The 25173-nt window shown below is 43.1% G+C and overlaps 1 protein-coding gene across 3 annotated transcripts; it reads left to right on the top strand.

The window, feature by feature from the left end:
- The first annotated feature begins 610 nt into the window (after window positions 1–610).
- LOC103178487 (peroxisomal N(1)-acetyl-spermine/spermidine oxidase) lies at window positions 611–25173 on the top strand. Of its 3 annotated transcripts, XR_006085306.1 has the most exons (9): window positions 611–895; window positions 3097–3251; window positions 5134–5587; window positions 6333–6526; window positions 7440–7692; window positions 8816–8928; window positions 10211–10374; window positions 21828–21964; window positions 22629–22716. XR_006085306.1 is itself a non-coding variant. In XM_007893263.2 (8 exons), the coding sequence occupies exons 1-8, from the start codon at window positions 858–860 to the stop codon at window positions 11663–11665; spliced, it is 1509 nt and encodes a 502-aa protein (XP_007891454.2). In that variant the 5' UTR covers window positions 615–857; the 3' UTR covers window positions 11666–11793. The 3 variants fall into 3 exon arrangements, 1 of the variants encoding a protein (XP_007891454.2); XM_007893263.2 differs by lacking the exons at window positions 21828–21964; window positions 22629–22716 and adding an exon at window positions 11528–11793 and having other exon boundaries at window positions 615–895; XR_006085307.1 differs by lacking the exons at window positions 611–895; window positions 3097–3251; window positions 5134–5587; ... (2 more) ...; window positions 8816–8928; window positions 10211–10374 and adding an exon at window positions 23207–25173 and having other exon boundaries at window positions 21572–21964; window positions 22629–22724.

Genomic DNA, 25173 nt, shown 5'->3' with positions numbered 1-25173 from the left:
AATATTCCTTTATTTTCATTTTGACATCATCTGTGGGGTCGGCACCACTGACAATTTATCACTCCCAGCACTACATTGGAGTGTCAGCTTAGAAATTTTAAGTGAGGTCAATCTCCTAACTCGGGGCTTGAACCCACACCGCTTGTCTAACTGTGAGACAAGAGTGCTACCAACTGAGCCAGGCTCACAACTGATGAGGTCGTCTGATCACCACTCTAAGGGAGAATAATTTTCCAAGTGCATTGTAAACGAATACAAATTATATCTCAACTCTGTTCAACACCACCACCTCTGAAATGATGCAGACACATTTGCTACACAGCAATGTCCCAATTCACAATGTCACAGGAGGACAGTGTGTTAGAATATAGTAAAACGCTTATGGCAGGCATAGGGTTAAGTGTAGCTTTGGCAGAAAGCATCACATGCTCTAAGATGTTCTTTGTGGCCTTGTGGACGAGCAGGAGGTTAAGTGGGATGAAGCAGAACTCCCTAAACTCCTTTGATTAAGAGTGGACATCCACCCGGTAGTATTGTTCTGTTTTGCTTAAGCATAATATAACACAGTGTATGTGATTTAACCTACACCTCTGCCTGTTGTTTTTTACTGAATCCGAACCTTTGAAGGAAAGTTTCAAATTTCCAACAACTGCACATCCTAAAAACTGTAAAATCGAACTTCATCATCGCCCCTTTTGTACCTTTGCCATCCATTTCACTGACGCAGTGTTAGAGAAACTTTTAAGAGGAGTGGACAATTGGAGAACAGCCAATGAGACAGAACAGGAAGTGAATAGAGGAACCTAGAAACAAGTATAAAAGAACGGGACTCTGATTACTGATGTTAAAGCAGCAAAATGAATTTGGGAACAGGAGAATTGGATGCCATACCGAGGTATACAATAATAATAATCCTTGCATTTGATATAGCGCCCTTCACATGGGGCAGCATCTTGGAGTGCTTAACAGTGCCAAAATGCTTCTTATGATCCTTTTGTTTTCATTCTCAATTTACTCGTAAAGGAGTATCCCACAACTTCTTTTCTTCAGTTTTTCTTTAACCTTCTATTAATGTTGCTGGTCGTCCTGTCCCGATCATGTCCACTTTTTCTTTCCTCTGCAACATTTTGGTCATCTCTTGTTGTTCATCCTTTTTGTCCTCCATGGCTCTTTTTCTCATCTCTCATGATGTTCTTCTGTGTCGGTTTCCTTTATTGTCTTCTATCCATTATGATCTTGTTTTTTAACTGGTTCCCCTTTTGTCCCTTTTGTCCACCCCTCTATTCCGATATTCTTCTTTCTGGATTACACCTCCTTTATTTTGAAGCTTTTCTTATTTCCTTCTCCCTTCTCTTTTGCATTTCTATTCTTTCTTCGCAGTTGCACTTTTAATGTTTTCTCCCATATTAATCTGGCCCTTAATCGTCTTGACATTCACATTTGTGCCGGTGATCTTTCATTTGTCTCTAATGGTGTATAAAGGGCGAAACCTTGGGCAAGTTTCCTTACTCCACACAGAGCCTAATAATAATCCCTCCAAAACCAAAAACAATAATAAATTGGTCATTTTCAATCCATGACTGTTTGTGGGACATTGCTGTGCGCAATTGGCTGCCGCGTTCGCCCACAAATATACAGTCAATTCACTTTACAGTATGTTCTGTGAAGCGCTTTGGGACGTCCTCCCGACGTGAAAAGCGCTATATCAAATGCAAGGATTATTATTATTATTATTTCTGTATGTTAAAATTGCTAAGTGTTCTTTTTTTCTCCGTTTTCTGCTTTCTTCAACATTTTCTTGATTGTTTGGACGGTTCTCTGCACCATCCCGTTGTTCCATGGATATCCCGGGGATGCTGTTGCGCGCTCAATTCCCCAACCCTTTGTAAATTTCCTATATTCTTCATTTACAAATTGGAGTTCATTGTCACTTATCACTATTTCTGGTATTCCGTACCTTCAAAAATCTTCTGTGTTTTGTGTATTACCATTTCTGCAGTCATGTCCGATAGTTTAGCATTCTCAAAATAACAGAAAGTTTAATCCACGACTAAGAGTTAGTTCTTTTCTTTGTAGTAAAACAAATGTGTTCCTACTTTTGTCCAAGCTTGCTGCGGTTTCTTGTGCCAATTGATAGGCTTGTGCCTCTCCTTCTCTTGATATCTGGCCCACGTGTCGTATTTACCAATGTAATCTTCTACTTGTCTATTTATGCCGGGACAGAATACTATTTCTCTAGCTCTTCGCTTGGCTCTTTCCCTTCCCCAGTGTCCCTCGTGTATCTTCTTCATAAATTTCTCTCTTAATCTCTTTGGCATTACTATTCTCTCCACTCGATATATTATTCCTTTTTGATTCACTGTTCCGCTCAGTGTAACTGCTACATACAAGGTTTCTCCCCTGTTTATACTTAAATTCTAGTTAATATTTCTGCAGCCATATATTCATTCTTTGTAATCTCGGAGGAGTTTGGTTAAGCCCTTTTAAAAGAAATTGCTTCTGATGGATTGTGATCATTCTGTACTGTTATCATTTTCCTAAACGCATATTGTTTGAGTCTCTAACACTCAAAAAGTACCACTAAACACTCTTTTCCTATTTTGCATAGTTTTGTTTTCGACAATGCCCGCGGTGTGTAAGCTAAAAAATTACATTTTTTTAAATTAAGATCGCCCCTAATCCTGTTTATCTTGCATCTACTGATGTCTTATCACTATTTCCGGTACACAGGGTACAGGTAGAAACCCAGCATGTAGACATACCCAGAGCCTGCATAGCGGGGTGGTGTTGTTGCTCCAGGGCCCTACTCTGTGTAAAGGCCACTATATAAATGCAAATTGTTGTTGTCAGCTCCTGGCACAGCCCAACGTAGCTGTATGCAAAAGTTGTCATGAGAATCAGGACCATGTCTGATACACCCTTACATCCCTTATCTGGAGGCTTGTACATCGTGGCTCTACAGACACGATCCATCCCAGATCTCCAGATCAAGTGAAAAATGGGTCTGGTGACTCCAGCGACACTGGGCCTGGTCAAAGGCCCCTGGGAGTTTTAAATGCTAATTCTGGTGCTGTTTTTGCATGTTTCATATTTCAGCACTTCTGGTCAAAAAAGTCCAAAGATCGTCATTGTTGGAGCTGGCCTCGCTGGTGTTGGAGCTGCTAATAAATTAGTGAAGCAAGGCTTCACTGATGTCCAGATTATTGAGGCATTCAGCCAGCCTGGAGGACGCATCAAAGGTTCATTGTTTGGTATGTCCAACTCGATAATTTACTATAGGTCTATGAACTAGTAAATTATTAAGCTCCCTGATGGCTCAGCAAGTTTTCCCAATGAGTAAGTGAGCCATGTAGTCCAGAATGGTCATAGCCCTGCAAGACTGCAGTCATGAAAGCTGCTGCAGATGCTCAGATAAAGTGAGAGAATACGATAGGTAGCCTGTAGCATATTGATTAGAGGACTCGCCTCGCAAACAAGAGGACCCAGGTTCGATTTCTGGGTAGGGTGAAACCTTAGGCAAGTTTCCTTACTCTATCGCCCTCTTGTTTACCTAGCGGTAAGTAGAAACCCGGGTTGTTAGTCGATTGGCAGATTGCTTTCATGAAATCATAGAATATTACAGCATAGGAGCCCATTTGGTCCATTGTGCCTGTGCCGGCTCTTTGGAAGAGCTAGCCACTCAGTCCCACTCTGCCACTCTTTCCCCATATCCTTGAATATTTTTCCTTTTCAAGTACCTATCCAATTCCCTTTTGAAAATTGTTATTGAATCTTTTTTCACCACCTTTTCATGCAGTGCATTCCAGACTGTAACAACTCTCTGGGTGTATATAAAAAGATAAATTCTCCACATCTCCCCTCTGGTTCTTTCGCCAATTAACTTAAATATAGTTCCCTTGGTTACTGACCCACCTGCCAGTTTCTCCCTATCTACTCTATCAAAACCCTTCATCATTTTAAACACCTCTATCAAATCTCCCCTTAACCTTCTCTGCTCTAAGGATCCCAGCTTCTCTAGTCTCTCTACATAACTGAAGTCCCTCATCTGGTAAATCTCCTCTGTTCCAACTCCAAGGCCTTGATATCCTTCCTAAAGTGTGGTGCCCAGAATTTCCAAAAAATGTAAAAAATAATAATAATTTGGTCACTCAAGCTTGACTGTTTGTGGCACAGCTGTGTGCAATTGGCTGCTGCGTCTCGCCCACAAAATATAGTCAATTAACTTTTCTGTGCACAACTGGCTGCTGCGTTTTGCCAGCAGAATACAGTCAATCCACTTTACACAATATGTTCTGTAAAGGACTTTGAGACATCTCAATGACGTGATAAGGCGCTACATCAAATGCAAGGATTGTTATTATTATAGGTACTGTATCACTTGACAGGAGCTGAGCCATGTTGCTATACCCACATTAAGTAATGAATGGGACCATGTTAAGGTTTCTCTTGAGACGGTATTATGTGGGTAAAGCAAAAGTCTTTTATTAAAATTGACACAATTAGCTGTATTGTAAAATTACAACGTGTGAGACATGTGCCAATATAAAGGGTTGTTTCTACACAGCAGTGCTCAAAAGCTGCTGCTGCTCATCCTGTCCTATGATCTTGGGTTTTTATTACTTTCTCAATTTTGCTGTTATACCCCTCAGTTGTTCTGCTTCCCCACAGAATGCACCATATTTTGCTTCCATCTACTGCGACGTTAAAACACCTCCATACAAGAATGTTCCTGACTCATCAGTTTCTCACTTGCATCCTGGCTTCCTAGTCCCTTAATTCATTTCAATATTACTATTGATATCTTGTTTAATAAGATTTTATAGATAACCCCATGATCATCACACTTAAGCAATTATTCTCCACAACCAAAGGTGTCTATTGACAAGACAATTAACCAAGTAACTCAGAGCTACTAAAGAAAGGTCATTGAAAATGGATGATGATGGTCAACGATGCAGGTTAAATCTTCAGACAGGATTAGAACTAGACAATTGCATCCTAGGTAAATTTGTGTGTGTACCCAATGTCTGTATAAATTGCTGTGGTTGGTTTTGACTTGTAAACGTGCCTTTAGATTTTTTGCTAACATGTTGTTTGAGCCATAAACTAACTTGCTGTGTGGCACTCGTTTAGGGAAGTTGGTGGTTGATGAAGGACCGCAGTTCATTCACGGAGCGAGTATGGACAACCCGATATTTCAGCTGGCTAAAGAACATGGTCTCCTGGAGGCGTTCATGCCAATCGATAATATAGTAGTGTACAGTAGCACACAGGAACAGCTGAATCCGGAATTCGTTTCACAAATGTGGGAACTGGGGTCAAACATAACTTTCAGAGCCCATCTGCTGGCTAAAGAAAAGGGATATGAGATGGTTAAAAGTTTGCTTGACGCCTATGTAAGTGAAGTGAGCAAGCTGAAAGCAGCGTGGAGCAATGATCCTGTTGACCTGATCAACCAAAAGCTGGGCATGCTGAACATGGTGCTGAAGTCTCTATCTGTCGATTATGCAGTGCACAGCCTGGCTGATGTCTCGGTCCACTCGAACGAAGAGCAATATATGGAAGGCGGTGACTGTAATTCTCTGGGGTGAGTAATGCATCTGTGTGGTGTATGGTGTTGAAAATTTACTGTGTCGTGCTGTCGTTGAATAATGTAGCAGCAGAAAATAGTGTTTTATTGGCCCAATGCTGAAAGGTGAACCCTGGAAATCGGAACCAAGCAGAGAATAAAAAACCCTAGATAGATAGATGGATAGATGGATAGATAGATAAAAAATAATGATTATAATAATAATCCTTGCATTTGATATAGTGCCGTATCACATCTTCGAGACGTCTCAAAGTGCTTCACGGCTTATACCAAAAGTGAATTGACTGTATAGTGAGCTACACATAATAAAGTAGGTAACCAGGTAACACAGCAATCAGAGGCCTGAAATTCCACGTTGTCTACCAATGCCCAATATTTATTCTCTGGGGATTATTGGCCAAGACAGCGGGAGAAATTTCCTTCACTTTTTGCATAATACCATGGCATCTTTGATGTCCACCTGAACAAGCAGATGGTTCATTGTTTTAATGTCTTGTGCAACGGACGGCCCTTCTGACAATGCAGTGCTCCTCACAGCACTGTATTGGAGTGGCAGCCTAGGCTATAAACTCCAAGTCCCAATGTGGGACTTTAACCCTTCTGTACAACAGTTCCCGCAACAGTTCCCATTGATTCAGTTAGTTCTGTCATATTGATTCCACGTGTTCATTCATATTCATGCCAACGCACGGCCACTTTCAATGGTTTCATCTCTTGAGAAGCAAATGTGATGTTATTCCAGATTATACCTCAAACTAATAGCAAAATTGCTGGAGCCTATCCCGCAGGAGAGGCTGCTGTTGGGGAAGCCTGTTAAGCAGATCATGTGGAATGGAAACTTTCAGTCGGAGGATGGCACAGGATATCCGGTCAGAGTGCAGTGTGAAGATGGAGATCAGATTCTGGCCGATCATGTCATTGTCACAGTCTCACTGGGTAGCTATGCGTGGTGACATTTCAAGTCAAATGCCTGCCATTAACTATTAAGCAGTAATTAATAATAATAATTATAATCCTTGCATTTGATATAGCACCTTATCACGTCGTCGAGACGTCTCAAAGCACTTCACAGAATATACTTGTAGAGTGAATTGACATCAAATTTTGAAAAATTAAGGATTAATTAATTAAGAAGTAAACTCCTGATAACTCGTCACCTCTATGGGAAAAGGACTTAGTGATGAGTTATCTAGAGCAGCAAGTTAGTCATATGTATAAGTATAAAACGCCTTAACTGGTCACTTCCACTTAAACCATCATGCTGTCAATATCCCAGTCAAGTTTATTCATGTTTTTACATATGTGCCTAACACACCATTCCGATTAGCTTGTCACTGAGCCCTTTTCCCTTGGATCAACTTGTTATCAATACTAATCATGGCAATACTAGTATTAAGTACCTAACACTAACTGTCAATGCTACAATCACCTTTGCTTCATAACACTGATTTTGTTTTACACAATTCGCAACCTAACATGTCAAAACCTCTGACAATAATTGGAGTTCCAAGTGTAGTGACTGTTTTTGATGGAGTCTGTATGCAAGGTGGGCCAGTAAACTGTTAATTTACAATTATAATGCATTTGTTCATTGGTCTCCAAACACGGTCACTACACTTCACAGTAAAAGAGATGAAAGTCAACAGTTAACTTTTAAGAGAGAAGTAGATAATTATTTGGGGAGGACAAGTTTGCAGGGCTATGGGGAGAGCGTAGGGTAGTGGGATTGATTTGGATCACTGTTTTCAAAGAGCTGGTACAAACATGATGGGCCAAATGGCCTCCTTCTGTGCTGTAAAATTGTATGATTCTATTCTGTAGTCTATAATTCTATGTGATTAATTAACAGGCTGTCTGAAAGAAAATGCCCAGTCACTGTTCCATCCCAATCTTCCTGAAAAGAAATTACACGCCATTCAGAGCATAGGCTTTGGGACAACAAATAAGATTTACTTTGAGTATGAAGAACCTTTCTGGCCTGAGAATATAAGTGAGATTGGATTGCATTGGCAGGACGAGAGCCCATTGATTGCCCTGAAATCAAACATCGCAGAGTGGTGGAGATGTCTGTGTCTTTTCAATTTGCTTCAACCAGCAGAAAGGTATTGTAGCCCTGTTTTTATTTTAACACTGTTTGACAAGTTAGCAAAAAATGTAGTAGTGGTTTAGGCAATTTAGACAGGGAGTTCACAAATGGTACAAATTATGAAATAAAAACTGGAAATGCACTGATCAACAACTGAAGGAGCTGTTCACCCACCTAATAGACTCAACAATAACAACAACAAATTATCTTTATATAGTGCGTTTCACATCAGGAGGATTTCCCAAGGCGTTGGACACTCAGGGATCCGCACCCGAGCTGGTGGTTGGGATCAGGAGGGGTGAAGGGCGGGTAGGGGTAGGAGAGTGACTGAATGCACGGTCGAAGAGGAGGGTCTGGAGACGGGTCTTGAAGGAGGCAAGTAAGGGAGCGAGGCAGAGGGGCCCGTGGGATGGAGTGGCTGAAGGCCCACCGCCTAGTGGTGGGGAAGGCAAGGTGGGGCGTGTGAAGCAGGCTGGAGCCTGCTAAATGGAAGGAGCGGACAGGTTGTAGAATGCATTCATGAAGGGTGATACTGTCAGCACCCGAGGTATAGAGGTGCTGACGAGAGCCAGGACTCAGGCCTTGTCTGTGTCACCAGACCTCTCCTCTCCATCATCGGCTCCATGCCTTCAGTAACTATGCTCCGAACCTGTTGAGCTCCCTACCTCAATCCCTTTGTCTTGCTCTATCTTTGCCCATCTTCAAATCAAAGCTAAAGACCTTCCTCTTCAACCACGCTTACAGTCACTTCCCCTTTCTCTGCAGCGTGGAATCAAATCCACCCTTATTCAAAGCTCCGAGACACTACTCCATGTGAGGATCGCTATAATAAGTGTAAGTTTAAATTGGTGTTATTGTCTGAAGTGTGACCTAATAGGGTTTCAAAATCCTCTTTATATGATTATGGAGGGAAGTAGGACCAAGCCAAGAAAACAAAGAGATTAGTCATAATCTCCATTTCCATAATCATACACATGAAGAGGCAACTAGCAGGCCATTAACCATCTTGTTATTGATAGTCAAAGGTAAATATTATTGTTGTTATAGACATAAGGAAATTAAGAAAGATCGATTCAGGACTAGGATCTCTTTTTGCCAGATCTGACAACTGACTGATGCTTTTATACGTTCTCTGCTAGGTATGGGAATGTCCTTGTGGCTTGGGTTTCAGGAAGAGAAGCAAAATTTGTGGAAACACTGAGTGCCGAGGAGCTGGGTTCAACTATCACGATGCTTCTCAGAAACTTTACTGGTTTGTACAGCATCCCCTATCTTTATAGTTTGGCATGATGTAGAGTCTCACTCTCGCTGTGTGACTACAATGACGTGTGGCAACACTGTAAATATTTGATCATTTTCTTTTTGGTCAACCATTCTGACGCATTCCAGAAATTAATCACCATACTTAGCAGTATCCAAACCAAATTGAGAGTTCCACGTATACCACCCATACATGGAAATTCCCATTTTTGGAATGGAATATTGTGCTCTCTCTCCCTGGAGGGACCACCTCCTGGCTCACCTAGTTCTGTTGCAGCTTAGCAAGAGCCAATGCTTGAGGACCCCAAAGTGTGCGTTGGGAGTCTAATCAGCTAAAAAAAACATATAGTTTGCCATTGAGAGCACTGTCTGGCAACATTCCCACTGCTTGTCCAGCTAGGACCACCCTACCCATTAGAGACAAAAACCGAAGTCGTTGGGAACACTCAGCAGTTCAGGCAGCGTCCACGGTGAAAGGAAAGTGAGTAAACATTTGGGGTCCACAACCCTTTGTCAGAACTGGGGCATGTTGGGAGGGAGAGGCTTTTAAGGACTAACAGAGAGCGGGGAGACGGGGCAAGGAAGACAAAGGAGAAAATGGGGTAGACAACAGGGGATGATGGGTTAGAGATGCTAATGATGCAAAACAAAGGGTTGGAATTGCAACAAAATGGAAACGAGGTGTTAATAATGCAAAACAAATGGGGCAGTGGAAATTACAACAAAACGGGCAGACCAGAGAGAGAAAAGGTGTGCCTGGGACCCAGATGATGTGGTAACACCTCTTTACCTGCTGAGTGTTCTCAGCGACTTCTGTTTTTGTTTCAGATTTCCAGCATCTGCAGTATTTTCTGTTTTGTCTATGCATTTCAGCTTTGCTTGCAAAGTTTACCACTGCTGGGGTGGTGGCAGTCTTGACTTCCAAGTCCTGCTGATGAGCTAAGTTGGCTGGTCAGTCATCACTAGTGCCCTCGCCACTTCCACCTCCAACCCCGGCCCCGGCTCAGATACCAGACGATCACAACCACCACAGAGAGTTGACTCGATCCTGACATTCTGTTGCCAAGTATGTCACCTTATAGCAGTTCATCTCCAATGAGATGCCGCTTACCAGTCCACCCCCATCCCCTCCAGAATGATAGGGGAACTTCATGAACTTTTAAAACATCCAGAAATATTGTCTGAGAGCTGAAGAGTAGTTATTGAAATTAGGCAGATATCTTGCGCTTTACTCTAATGTAAGTCTCCAATGTAACCAAGGGTTTTGTTTCCAGGGAGACCTTCTTTGCCAGAGCCTAAAAGAGTCTTAGTAACAAAGTGGTTCACTAACCCGTATACTCGAGGCTCCTATTCTTACATGTCCGTCAATTCATCTTCGGCAATGGTTGATACACTCGCTGAACCTTTGCCGCAGGGAGGAAGTGAAAACTCTACTCAGGTAAGAGAAACCTACTTGTCTTACAGCAGTAACAGTGATTGAACTCAAAATAATACTTTTCCTTGCATTTAAATCCCTCCACGTGTCTCCTCACCCTACCTGCGACCTCCCAGCCCAGCTCTAGGACCCTTTATTTTCGACTGCACATTTGGTCACCTTTTCTCTCCCCCTCACACCCTTCCCCCCTCCCCACACTGCTTGAAAAAATCTCCTAAAAACAACTTCAACAGTGCCTTCAGTTATTAAAATCACTTACTTCGCTGCTATATTTGGCATTTGCTTTTACATTAAATCGCTAGACCAAACGCAAGAATTGTTATTAATATTTCATATGAAAGGTGCTTTATAAATCAAAGTTATTGTCAGGTAATAATAATAATATTTTAATCCTTGCGTTTGATATAGTGCTTTATCACGTCTTCAAGACATCTCAAAGCGCTTCACAGAATATACTGTAAAATGAATTGACTGTATATTTTGAGGGTGAAACATGGCAAACACTTACACACAAGCAGTGTCCCACAAACAGTCATGGATTGAGTGACCATATTATTATTTATTGATTGATTTTGAAGGGATTATTATCACCAGAAAAGCAATCGTGGAGTCCTGTAGCTCAGTGGTTAGAGCACTCGCTTTGCAAGCGAGAGACCTGAGTTCAATTCCAGGCAGGGCGAAACCTTGAGCAAGTTTCCTTACTCCACACGCCTAATAATAATCCCTCCAAAAAACAAACAAAAAAAACAATAATTAAATTGGTCATTTTCAATCTATGACTGTTTGTGGGACATTGCTGTGCGCAATTGGCTGCCGCGTTCGCCCACAAATATACAGTCAACTCACTTTACAGTATATTCTGTGAAGCGCTTTGGGACGTCCTCCCGACGTGAAAAGCGCTATATCAAATGCAAGGATTATTATTATTATTATTATTATTAATCTGCTAATCGACTAACAACTGGGTTCCTACTTACTGCTAGGTAAATAGAAGCATGTGGAGTAAGGAAACTTGTCCAACGTTTCACCCTGCCTGGGCATCAAACCCAGGTCGCTTGCAAGGCGAGGGCTCTAACCACAGACTCCAAACCACAAAAGACTGTTTGCCAAATATTGTTTTGGGGAATATTGTGTAACTGTTAACCTCGGATTGTAGGCGCTGCAGGTTTTATTTGCCGGTGAAGCAACACATCGAAGCTTCCACAGCACCACTCACGGGGCTTTACTGTCTGGATGGAGGGAGGCAGAGCGACTTATTCATCAATATGCAACTGCTGAGGAGGAGTTTTCCTGATCCAAGGGTGGAGTAAATAGCCACATTTCATCAATTATTTATAGCATGCTTGACAAATGTGGCAAAGGGAGGCGCCAAGCTAATGCTTGCTTTTCCAAACCAATTGACAACAACAACAACGAGGACAACTTGGATTTATATAGCGCCCTCCATGCCGGACGGCGTCTCAGAGTGCTTCACAATAACGGATCCCGGGGCTGAGCCAGGGGGAGGGGGAAGAAGGTGACCAAAGGCGCGGTCGAAAAGAAAGGTCTTCAGCCGAGACCTGAAAATAGGAAGAGAGGGGGCGAGGCAAAGGGAGAGGGGAAGGGAGTTCCAGAGCCTCCGGGCATAGTGGCTGAAGGCACAGCCGCCGATGGTGGAGCGGAGGATTCGGGGGACAAGGAGGTGGCCAGACCCGGTGGAGCAAAGGCAACGGACACTGTTGTGAGGAGGGAGGAGTCAGAGAGGTAGGGGGGTGCAGAGGAGTGCAGGGATTTGAAGACGAAGGTGAGGATCTTGAAGTCAATCCTCTCTGGGACAAGCAGCCAGTGCAGTCTGGCAAGGACTGGAGTGATCGGGGAGCGGAGTTTCGTACGGGTAAGAATGCAGGCGGCAGAGTTCTGGATGACAATCACTTCAGATCATGACAAATCTGACTGGTGGGAAGCACTAGGAAACGTTACCTGATGTGAAAAGGGCTCTGTGCAAATGCTAGTTGTTGTGTGTTGTCATCACCACTTGCAGCTGCTGATTCTTTTGATTACTTTTGAGTTGAATCTAATAAAATGCATCAGTCTTCCCTTTGCTTCGCTTTACATCTCTTTGCTGCTGTACTGAAAATAAAGAGGGAGCAGGATGAGTCTATTTGCTTCCTAACAACCGAGGAAAAATCTTTTTCATGAACATTTGGCCTAAAAAATACACACGGTCACTACACTTTACAGTAAATCTGTGAAGCGTTTGAGACGTTTCGACAACATGATAAAGTGCTATATCATTTGTAAGGATTATTATTATTAAGACGCAAAATGCACAATAACTGGATCTCACGGGCTAAGTTAAATGCACCCAAAATCAGCCAAATGCTGATAACTTTCACTTTCAATACTAATTTTTATACAAGGAAGGCCTTTAACTGGAAGGGTTAATGTGTGTCACTGTTTGAAACTTACAGACCATTTTATATTCTTTCCAAATGTCATGCTGACTTTTTTGGACAGGAGTTTTCTCGCAGCAGCTCATATATATTTCAGTAATTACACAGTGTCCTGAGGACACCCAACCTTGTGCCAGTCATAAACTATCCCCACACCTCACTTTAATTCCATGGGGGAGGGAGGGGCTGCCATTAATAATTGTCAACTGCTAGGCAGTGAGCTGGAAATACACTGTGACCAAAGAAATGTTACCTTAGAATCACTATGTTGATCACACTTCAAAGATGGCCATTGTTCCACACTGTATCTGACGTCCAGGCAGTACTTTAGATTACAGATTGTCAAAAAAATTAAACAACATGAGAAAATCTGGTGTACAATATCAGAATAAATCCCGAGTCTTAAATTACTTGCAGGACTTGGAAGGACAGATCATTCAATGGGGGCAGGGACTCTTCCCACTCAGCTCCCATTCACCCTGCAAACCAAAGACCTTAAAAGATAGGGTGGTCCTAGCTGGACAAGCAGCAGAAAAGCTTGTCAGACAGTGTTACTGATGGCAGGCTATATGGTTTTAGTTGGTTAGTGTCCAGCAGTATTCCAACCCACACTCTTGGCTCCACCCAACCGTGTTTTTTGCCACCCTGTGCCTAGTACTTTCCGGAATTAAGTAAGCAGGATGTATCCTTCCAGGAATAGTGCACATTCCATTCCAATATATATCTCTGGAATTTCCATGTTTAGGTGGGATACATGGAATTCTCAGTTTGGTTTGGATACTCTTAAACATGGTGATGGGTTTCCGAAGGTGTCAATACATCTGGCTGACCCCCCCCAAAAAAATCCTCCAAATAAAATTGTTCATTCACTTCATAACCATTTATGACAATGCTGTGTGCAAATTAACTGCTTTGTTTGCCTACAAATACACAGGCACGACAATTTACAGAAATCATGTGAAGTGCTTGAAGACATTTCAATTATGTGATGAAGCATATGATTTATAATAATCCTTGCATTTGATATAGTGCCTTATCGTGTTGTTGAGACGTCTCAAATCGCTTCACGGAATATGCCGTAAAATGAATTGTGTGATTGTGCAATGTGTAATAATTGTGTCATGTGTATTTTGTGAATTGGATCATTTGAAAGTGTTTGGGAGTGGTTCTGAATTCATAAGTAATTATTATGCTGGTATTATGACAAGCCAACTCTTCCCATCGCCCACTCCGAGCAGAGTGACCAAGCACCCATGAAATACAACTAGGCTGCCGACAGCTGAGTGCACAGTTTAGAGCTATTCGGGATGGCCTGAACTGCAGTAGGCTCTGAATCGCCGAGTCAAGCTTTCCGAGTTAAGCGCTCTGAGACGCTCCCCTGCGTGGAGGGCGCGATGCACGTGCAAGTTGTTGTAAAGCAGCAGGCGGTTGCAGGGCCCTCTCCCTCGCTGTCCTATCGCCGTCGCTATTTGGAAAGAGAAGGGAGTTTGCCAGGGTGGCCCGGCCCCGCAAACCCAAGATGGTTCTCGCGGCCGTTTGCGGGACGTTCCCTTTGCCCTCGACCGGCAAAATAGTGATGCGCCGTGAGCCTTGCGTTTGACGCGGCGCCCACTCACGTCTCCCGAGACGCCTCAAGGGGCTTCGCGGAATAGATTGCGGAAAGCGGATCGGCTGCGCGTACGGGGGCGAAAATGCGCTTCGCCGAGAGCGCTGCGGGAGACGGCTTTCCCCAACGCGAGCGTTGCTTCTTCGCCTACAAATACACACAAATATACAGTCAATTCACTTTACAGTGTGTTCTGTGAAGCGCTTTGGGACGTCCTCCCGACGTGAAAAGCGCTATATCAAATGCGAGGAGTATTAAGACGGGCTGAAGCTTCTGATGTGCAGGGGCTCCTCAGCGCGCCTGCGCAGACTGTGGCATCGGTTGGGGGATCTCCTCTCAGCGCGCCTGCGCAGACTGGCATCGGGGGCGGGGGGGGCTCCTCTCAGCGCGCCTGCGCAGACTGTGGCATTGGGGGCTCCTCACCGCGCCTGCGCAGACTGGCATCGGTGCCCGGTGGGGGGGGAGCTCCTCTCAGCGCGCCTGCGCGGGTTGGTTCGGCAGCCCGCGGCCCGTTCATGGCGAGTGTCCGCTCGGGGCCGCTTCACCTTCAGTCGCCGCCGCCGCCGTCGACGCCGCCACGTCTCCTCAGCGGCAACAGCAGCGCTTCAACCGCACCGGCCGCCGACATGGACTCCGCGTCCTACACCAGCCCGACGGAAGAGATCCGTCTGAAGCGAGGCAAGCGAGGTAACGGTGTGCCGGGGGCCCCGGGCCGGGGGGGGGGAGGGGAGGGGGGGAGCGCGGTTCCCCCCCTTTATGAACAGCTGCGGGGGGGGGCGCTGTCTCAAACGGTTAATAACGATCAGCTTCCCATCTGTACTGTGTCTACGGGGCTGCAACCGGGTTTCAGGTGGTTTTTTTTCCAAATTTATACAGTGGGTTTCCCCCCCCCTCCAAAACCCCCCCCCCCCCAGGCTGAGGGAGGAGAGGAGGGGGTGGGGTGGGTCGGGTCGGAGGTCAAACCACTTTGGACAAGAAACCACTCTCTTCTGCACCAGAAAATAAAACATCAGAGTCCGTGTTCTCCGCCTTCAACCGTTTCGGGGCAAAAGCTCTGTGGGAATTGGGAGTTTGGGTTACCAGAGCCCCCAACCCCTCATCTTAACCTTCCCAAATTCAGCTGCAACTTGCATTACTTTTTTTTTCACATGTTAACCCACCACCACCGACACACGCACACGCACGCGCGCGCGCACGCACACACTCGCTCGCACACTCGTGTTTTATGCAAAGCTTCAAAGGAAACCTTGTTGTTATTAATTGAAATTCAGACGCGGCGCGCTGGGTGGTACGGTGTGTGGAAAATTCAGCACCCAGGGACGATTCTAATAATCGGCCTTCCTTTTGATGTGGCGTCTTATCCAGCGCCTTGGGGGGCACGGACAACAACAACAACAACAACAAGATTCCATTTATAAAGCGCCTTTCACGTCGGGAGGACGTCCCAAGGCGCTGCACAGTTGGGTCATGACCCGAGCATTGGGGAAATGGTCAGGGTGAGGGGAGGGAAGGGGGGGAGTGAGGGGAGGGAAGGGGGGGGGACGTCCTCCCGCCGTGAAAGGCACAACACAAGTGTGATTTGTTGTTCTTGATGTTACCGCATTGTCAAAACGTCTTTACTATTTTAATACTCCCTCCTTAAAAATTGTACCAAATTGAAGTGAGTGTGCACTGTGTTTTAAAACTCTGTGTTTAGGACATTGCACCTTAAGTACTTTGAGATCTTACTGTCCGTGAAGGGCTCTATTATAAGTGCAAGTTTTTTTTATATATACGTCAGAACTGCAGGATTAGAAATGATAGAGCCTCCTTATTTTGCTGTGATAGTTTTGATTTTAACATGACTTTTATACCGAATAGCTAATTGGCAGCACATTCGCTACAATATATTAGATTATATCTCAAGATTTGCAACCTGTAATAACCTATTTGGTTCTGTGATGTAAGTATTAAATGTTGTATTATCTTCCCTCCCCCTCCCCCAAAATAACTGCTAAATGAGTAATGCAGCTGTACGTAATGGTTTAATGTTTATGTGAATAAAGCTTTGAGGACAGATACCTGATGTTCGGGAGCATTTGAGGAGTGCCTGTAGTCTGATTTCTGACATGTTAGTTTGAGATGGAGAGATTTTGAACTGAGTGTTATGATTGGTGCTGAAATAGCAATTTTATGGGGGACAATTCGTTATACAGTCAAACTGGTTCCCAATTTTTGTTTCCAGCACCTTTTTCTCCACCTGCTTGGACTTGGTGATTTTCGCCAAGCATAACTCCAGCACCTTACCTTGCGCAGTACTTTGTGTGTGCCTGGCAGGTAATTTGACTGTTTTGGGGTTATTTGATTGGGAAAGCGGGGTGGAAGTAAGTGGGAGTATGTATGACAGCAATGCTGTCCTGGACAGGTATTTACATATAGGTTATTTCTAGCAGGGGTTACTTGAAAATGATCCTGAGTTGAAATCCTGACAATTCCTCTTCCTCACCCCCCCCCCCCCCCCCACCCACCCCATGTCATCGAAACTCACTGTCGTACCAGTTATAGTAAACTAGCTCAGCACAGAACAGAAATTGAACTTGAGGCTGTCCTGTTATGTATGACTCAGTACCACTCAGGGTTAGGGTTAACAGATCCACAGTTTTTTTTATGTATCATGCTCTGTCCTGTGATTGTACTGGGGTTGGTTTTGTGGAGTGGGGAGAGGAAAGTTCAGTCAGGATTCCTGCTGCTGATCACTGAACTGTATCCTCATTGGAAGTTGCGTGTGTGAGTGTACGTAGAGCTGGGAAATGATTGAACTTAGATGCAATGCTATTTTCCTCCCCCAAACTCAGCCTCCGAGGCAGAGAGGATATAAATTAATGTAAAGGATGTAAAGAACCTTGAATGTTTTAGCTTTGTATGGTGAGTGTTTTATGTCAATCTTGTTTATTGTAATCGCTTCAGTGAGCATCGAGCACAGTTGCTCCTCTCCCTCTCAATCTGTTAGACTGCCAATACCTCACAGCTAGCGTGCCATGCTATTAGGCCCATCACCGTGCTACCCCTGTTGGGCAGCCACCATGTTGACAGCAGCTGCTCATTGTAAAATGGTAGCCTTGATGTTGCAAGAGGAATCCTACATTGCTTAAACTGAAGTTTTACAATGATTTGGCAGTGGTCAGCAGATTAAAATCTCAGACCTGTTCATCAGTTGCATACTGAAGTTTACAGGTTACAAAGGTGTGGCCTAGACACTATAATTTTAAGATTTTAGCTTTGTGCATGTAAGCGAGTGAGTTCCATTGAGCCAGAGATCTAAAGAAAATCTTTCTCGTTAACTGTTCTTTGACTCGTGGTTCCAAAAGGAAGGTGCAAGGTAATCTAACTAATGTCATTAATCTGTCATTAATGACATTAGTTAGATTATCAAACAAAGTCAATGTCCTGAAAACGCTGCATCACAAAAAAAGTGGTCACTCAATCCACGACTGTTTATGGGACACCGCTGTAAGCAATTGGCTGCTGCATTTCGCACACAAACATATACAGTCAATTCACTTTACAGTATATTCTGTGAAGAGCTTTGAGATGTATCAAAGACGTGATGAGGTGCTATATCAAATGCAAGGATAATTATCTATAATCCTAAAAGCAAAACAATATTGTTTCCAAAGGGGGAGTGGAGATTTACCCGTCATCACAGTAGTTGGAGACTCTTCATAAATTTCATGGATTTTGGACCTCGAAAATCACATGGTGTCTCTTAATAAAATTATGAAGCATACCTTGAAAGTTTTTTTGTGCTATCCATTGGGCTACTTGAATTTTTAATGGACCTTTGGGAAGCATTTCTGGAATTAAATCGCATTGCTTTGTTAATACTGCAATGGTGTGAATAAAAGTTTTCCCCTCTAATATCTTGGGGGGAGGGGGAATTTAGTGGAACTAATACTTCAGTCGTTAATGGTTGAAAAGTTAGAGTAAGCTGTTGCACTTCTGAAGATATTCAGATTTTGTGTAAGATTGAGATTCTGTTTGTGATCAATGCCAAGCTACTTTGTAGTGAATAGAATAAAATCTGTGCATAATGTAGGAGAATTCAGTACCTAAATTGTCAAATCAGAGCAAGTTTATTTCTAAAAACATTTTTGCAAAAATGTACTAGATGCTTAGTACAGCATATGATTGCTGAATCCTTCCGAAAGTAGAGGGTTGTGTATACTATGCTAGGTTACCTAGTATACAGGCAACAGAGCACACATGCTGTAGGTGACTGTATTCTAAGAATGCTTTTTATGTACAGGCCTTGAAGGGCATGCCAGTGGTGTGACAATAGTTTTCACCGGGTAATTACAGATGAATTGAAATATTTTCACCGGGTAATTACAGGTGAATTGAAATATTTTCACCGGGTAATTACAGGTGAATTGAAATATTTTCTAATTTGCAGAGGAAGTGGTGACAACAACAACAAGATTGCATTTATAGAGCCCCTTTCACGTCGGGAGGATGTCCCAAGGCGCTGGACAGTTGGGTCGGGACCTGAGCAGGGGGGGAAATGGTCAGGGTGAGGGGAGGGAAGGGAGGGAACGAGGAGGGGGTAGAGAGTCGAGAGGGGAGCTGAAGGTGATTGGTTCATTTGCAAAGCATGGCATTGTACCAAATGTTATTTCATTTCGTATTAGCAGACAAATTCCTGTTAACAAAAACTGGATTTAAAACATGATATAAATCGCTGTGATGATTACACTGGAGGCATATTCTTTTAAAATGATGTGACGGTTGCTTGTCATTGAAACAGCTGAATAATGAGAATTGCTTGTATATCCTGTTGGTACATTGGTCCAGGCAGACTGCCTGTCTATAGTTATCTAATGTTGTAATAAAAGTCAGTTTAGAATTGGGTCCTGACTAGACACGCTCTTGAAGGTTCAAGGATTAAATTATTAATTTCTCTTCAAGTGGATTACTGCAGTTTAACCAGATTAATGTTTGGGAACATTTAGTAATGCCAATACAGCACCATAACTTGAAGCTTGAAATGCTTATAGGTTTCTTAAGTATGTTTTTGATTCAAATATCTGTTATTTGGTTTTTAATGTCATTTATTGTGACTGGACTTGCTGCGTCAATTATTTGAAGATTTTTCTTCAATTGTGTTTTTTCACTAGTAGTGGCTGCTTTCTCAAACCATAGATTTGAAGCAATGATGAGGTAATATAAAGGATCATTTTTGAGAGCTAAAGGTACAGTCATGCTTTAGGTTTTGGCGTCTGTGCTTAACCAATTTATTTGGTTCTTTGAGGACATTATAGACCTAATAGATAGGAGAAAACAGTGGATAATAATAATCCTTGCATTTGATATAGTGCCTTATCACTTCATTGTTGTCTAGACAGAGGGTGGGGGGTGGATAAACGTCTCAAAGCGCTTATCATTTATTTGGATTTCAGAAAGCATTTAACACTGTTTCATATCATATACAGTATTACTGTATACAGTTTAGATCCGTAAGATATATGGTATTATCTTAAACTGAAAGCAACAAATACTGTAGTTGGTTGCAATAATAAGTAGTGGTGCAGCCTGACTGGGAGAAAGTTCCTAGAGGTGAATGATAGGGAATAGCATAGAAACCACTATTATTTATAATTTTTCTAAATTATTTGTTGGCATCAAAGCTGCCAAGTTGAGTCCAGTGCTAAATGACGAAAATCAATGTGCGCAAATTCAGATGTATCTGCAGCAGTTGGCTATGTGGACAGAAAGGTGGTGGATGTTGGTTGATGAGGAGATGTATGACGTTATGAGATTTGGCAAAAGAAAGGGTAGTATGAATCTGTGCTAAACGGAATGTGCTTAAAGTGTCAGAACAGGATAGTGGTCTGATTTTGATGAACTGGTCATCAGCAGTGATTTTAAAAAGCAAAAACAACACCTCGCACAGGATAGCATCCCAGAGCACAAGGTGGGAAAGTGTCGTGCTGCAAATTTCCACGTGTTTTCCCCCTGCTGGAACTGCTGACAGCAAAAGCAGATGGTTTTACCAACGGGAGTGAGAAACTGGAATGCTCAAAGCTGCTCTCCAGTGGAGCCCCATCATGTAAACAAAGTATTAAATAATCTGTTTTTGTGTGTTTCTCAATAATGGTGAATTTCAGAAGCGGGTTGAGTCGGGATCTTATTTGCTCACATATTCAGTGTGAAGTAACTCTGAAGAACAGAGTGACCTTTTGTTACACGGATAGTCACAATGGGTAAAGATAACAACTTCACTCCTGTAAAGTGCCTAGTGATGAAATTCACTGTTACAACAACAACTTGGATTTATATAACGCCCTCCACGCCGGACGGCGTCTCAGAGCGCTTTACAGTAATGGATCCCGGGACTGAGCCGGGGGGAGGGGGAGGAAGGTGACCAATGGAGCAGTCGAAAAGAAAGGTCTTCAGCAGAGATCTGAAAATGGGAAGGGAGGGAGCGAGACAGGGAGTGAGGAAGGCAGTTCCAGAGCCTCGGGGCATAGTGGCTGAAGGCACGGCCACCGAGGGTGGAGCGGAGGACTCGGGGGACAAGGAGGAGGCCAGACCCGGAGGAACGAAGGCAACGGGTACTGTGCTGAGGCGGTCAGAGAGGTAGGGGGGTGCAGAGGAGTGCAGGGACTTCAATACGAGGGTGAGTATCTTGAAATCGATCCACTCTGGGATAGGCAGCCAGTGCAGTCTGGCAAGGACTGGGGTGATCGGGGGGCGAAGTTTTGTGCGGGTGAGAATGCGGGCAGCAGAGTTCTGAATGAGTTGTATTTTATGGATGGTAGTGGATGGGAGACCGGTGAGGAAGGCGTTTGAATAGTCCAACCGGGAGGTGACAAAGGCATGGACCAGAATTTCAGCGGCTTTTGGGGAGAGGTATTGGCGGAGACGGGTGATGCGTCGGAGGTAGAAGAAGGCGGTGCTGGTGAGGGATCGGATGTGGGGAGGAAGGATAATTGGGGGTTGAACCTGACGCCTAGGTTGTGTACGGGTTCGGAGAGTTTTAGGGGAAGGTCGGGTAGGTGGAGGAGGTGAGAACTGTGAGATTTTAGATGTTGACGAGAGCCGACTTGTCAACGTTCAGCTGAAGGAAGTTTGCGCTCATCCAGCCCCTGAGATCTGATGGCCAGGCTGACAGAACATCAGGGGACTGGGGGGGGAGGGCACAGTTTATTGTGTGTTTTAAGAGGGAAGTAGATAGATGTATGAAAGAGGCTGAAGGAGTACGGGATGTGATTGAAAGAATAGCTTGCTTGGCGCAGACTCAAATGAGCCGAATGGTCTCCTTCTGTGCTGCTAACTTCTATGATTCTGTGAAATTCGTGGCAACAGTATTTGGCTAGCACTGGAATTCCTTAACATTCCTGCTGACTAAACTCTTAACGTAACTGTTTAATTTCCTCTAGGGCTAGGATTCAATATTGTCGGAGGGACTGATCACCAGTACAACTATAATGACAGTGCAATTTATGTAAGCAAAATTAAAGAAGATGGACCTGCAGATGCTGACGGACGTTTAAAAGAAGGAGACCAAATCTTAGCAGTAAGACATTCAATACGTTATTTTAAATTGACCAACACGTGACTCCAGAAATATTTCTTTACTCCATGGCCATCCTTCAGTGAGATAAATATACTTTTGTGCTATGTCTTAAAAAACAAAGGGGGTGGAAAATCTGTTAACATAGTAGCCGGAGAACAACTTAAAAATAATGTAGTTTTTTTTTAAAAAAAGACTTGTTTTCTGTGCAATGGATGTAATGTAACGTTTAACATCTTAGATATAAATTGTAGCCCTTCACTTACTTTGTATGATTGGGTTATTCTGCAGTACATGCAAGACCTTGTTGAGAAAGGAAAAATTATGTCAATCTTTTCTGGTCTGGCAAATAGCTGAGAAAAACTTGACTCCTTGACATCAGTGGTGTTTGGAATAAATTATAGAGGAATTTCCTTTACATGCTGAAATGAAGCCTCACATTATTGAATTATTTAGTTTGGGTTGTCAAAATCGACACAATTCAAATGCAGTTAGAGTGAAAAATCATTAAATAATTAAATAATGGCTTTTAAGTTGCAAAAGGGGAATTTGCAACAGATGTTGATGCTTTTACTGGCAGAAACCTTACTCTAACTGGATACTTGTCAAATGTAAATGCTGTGTTTGTTAGCAATGTTTAACATGAAACTTTTTGTGAATGAAATAGATCAATGGACAAGTGCTCTGTGATATGACTCACCTGGAAGTTGTGGAAGTATTTAGAAATTCTGGGGATGAGGTGGTTTTACAGGTTGTAAAAAAGGTAAAGGTGTGCATGCTTAGTTTAAGCTAAATCCTATTTCATGCTTTCGTTTTGCTTCTCCCTTTCCTTAAGTTAATGCACCAACCTCTGCATATTTTAGTCTTGAAAAAATCTTTAGAACCAGCCACATTGCCAAAACAACCTTTGTAGTTGCCATGACTATTACTCTGCTCTAGTCGAGACACTGAAGTCTTTTGGATTGTACTCATTTGAGCCAAATGTTTACCTTCTTCTGATTCAAAACTGGTCTGAAGAATTGGAATCTCAAGGCTTTTCTCAACTTCATAAGTGGAGGCTAACTCCAAACCAAACAAGTCATGTGCTTTCAGAAAAGGGATTTATTCTCTTCATTTTCTAACATGCTGGAAATGGGAAATCAGCTTGAGGAAGCTTGAGAAATTTTGGCTTTGTTTTGAAAATTGGAAATTCTGCTTGTGTCTCTGCTATGTTGTAATGTTTATTTTTCTGTTTTTTTCTTTCAGATAAGAGATAAGAATAATCAAAGCAATGGGCCTACTATATCACCACTAGTTTTGACGGCACTGGTTGTAGTGGTGGCAATATTTGGATATGTGAAATATCGTCATAGGTCGTGAGAAAGCCAGTGCCCATATTGTTCACGTGGACCTACAGATCGAATATCAATTGCTGCTCCTTGTTTGTGTGCATTAACCCTGACTTTCGTCAGTCACTGCAGGATTTTAAAGGGATGCGCACTTTCACAGATGGTCTAAAATATTCAGCATGATATTTCAATGCTGCAAAATTCAGATTACAAATTGTACCAGAGTACAGCTTTTTCCTTTATTGTTGTAATTATGGTTTAAAAACAACATTGTGAAGATCTCCTGCTATGTTTAAAAGATCCAAATAAGAATGATGGTGCAATTTATACGCTGAATTTTATGGGACACATTCTTGGATTCTCCACACTTAAGAAGATGAAGCTAAGATTCCATGAAATGCAAGCATTACAAAATTGAGGCTAGGTCCTGAACCAGAGGTGGTTTGAGGCTTGAAACTGTATCCTAGTGTAAGTCAGCATCTTCAGGAGAAGAGAGGAGAAAAAAATTAAAGTAAAACATTTCTTTGACATTTGGCCAGATTTCAGCGTAGTGCCTTTATGTTGGAGTTAGGTCCCAGGTTGAATCTGGTCTGTATTGAGTTAGCAACCTACCATGGCTTGGATCAGCTATCATTGGCTTCAGCACCATTTGGCTAATGAAGGGAGAAATCAGCCTTCTTCTAATTGTTACCCAATGATTTGTGAAAAGGTCATTTGTATGAATGTATGCTGTTGACTGGCTTGGGCTCAACTGCGATGTTTCTCCTGCCACACGAGACCAACCAAGCAGCCTGCTGATGCTCATTATCGAGCACTACATCTGGAGAAGCTGTTAGAAGCCTTGGACCTAGCACAAGTCAGCACCTTCAGAAGAAGTAAGGAACAGTAAATTAAGGCAAAGAATTTCTTTGACATTTGGCCAGATGTCAGGGTCGCATCTATGCTAGAGGAATTATGTTATTGGCAGTTTATACTCTGTTTCACAGATGCTACCCATTTCTGTAATTGGACTATGTTTGAGAAATGCATTAGGAAATATAATGCCTGCACTTTTTCTATGTTGTGATAGGCCCACTTTCACAAAATATAGGTCATTCAAATGTTGTAAAAAATAATTTTAAATCACACAAACCAAGTATAGTAGCAGCTGTTGTCTACTTTTAGCAATACAGTGCAACCCTGGTATAATATCTCTCCTGGTATAGCATTGATTATAATACTGGTCTATGGATCTGCATTATCTAGAAGCGTGGTATACCCAGCTTCCATCGCTCACTAACTGGCTTCCTATGCTAATAAATAGTCAACTTTCTGATCTTCAGATCACTGTTGACATGACGTCCTGCACACTATGTATGACTGACATTTTTTGGGGTCATCCGGGTGTTCTCACGTCTGAGGAAACCCATCATCATGCTTAAGAGTATTCAAGCCAGACTTGAGAGTTCTACATATGTACAGCCACCAAGGCACATCAATTTCTGAGTGTTTGGAATGGACTGCACACACACTGCCTCGAGGGAGGCATCGTGCTTACCGAATTCCGAAGAATCTTAGCAGGTTGGCAAGAGCCAAGGATTGGGGACCCAGAATGTGCATTGGGCTACTGCTGGAATTCAGTCAAATAAAACTGCATAGCTTGCATTGAGAGCACTGTCTGGCAAGCTTCCCACCTATTGGCTAGCAATGATCACCATACCAGTTGGGGCTTCGGGTTGTAAGGTTTACAAGAGCTGAGCGGGAAGAATCTCAGTGACAAGGCTGCCCATCCAGGTCCTGCCGATGAGCCAAGCTGGCTGGTCTGCTAATTCTCTCTATTTCTGCATTCCCATTATCAAGCACATCACCTTGGAGCTCCTAAGAATCCTGTGTACCTTTCCCCTC

This window comes from Callorhinchus milii, unplaced genomic scaffold, assembly GCF_018977255.1.
Source record: "Callorhinchus milii isolate IMCB2004 unplaced genomic scaffold, IMCB_Cmil_1.0 Scaffold9, whole genome shotgun sequence".
In the NCBI taxonomy this organism is placed as follows: domain Eukaryota; kingdom Metazoa; phylum Chordata; class Chondrichthyes; order Chimaeriformes; family Callorhinchidae; genus Callorhinchus; species Callorhinchus milii.
Note: the sequence above shows the minus strand (reverse complement) of the source record. Positions and strands in the feature narration are given on the sequence as shown.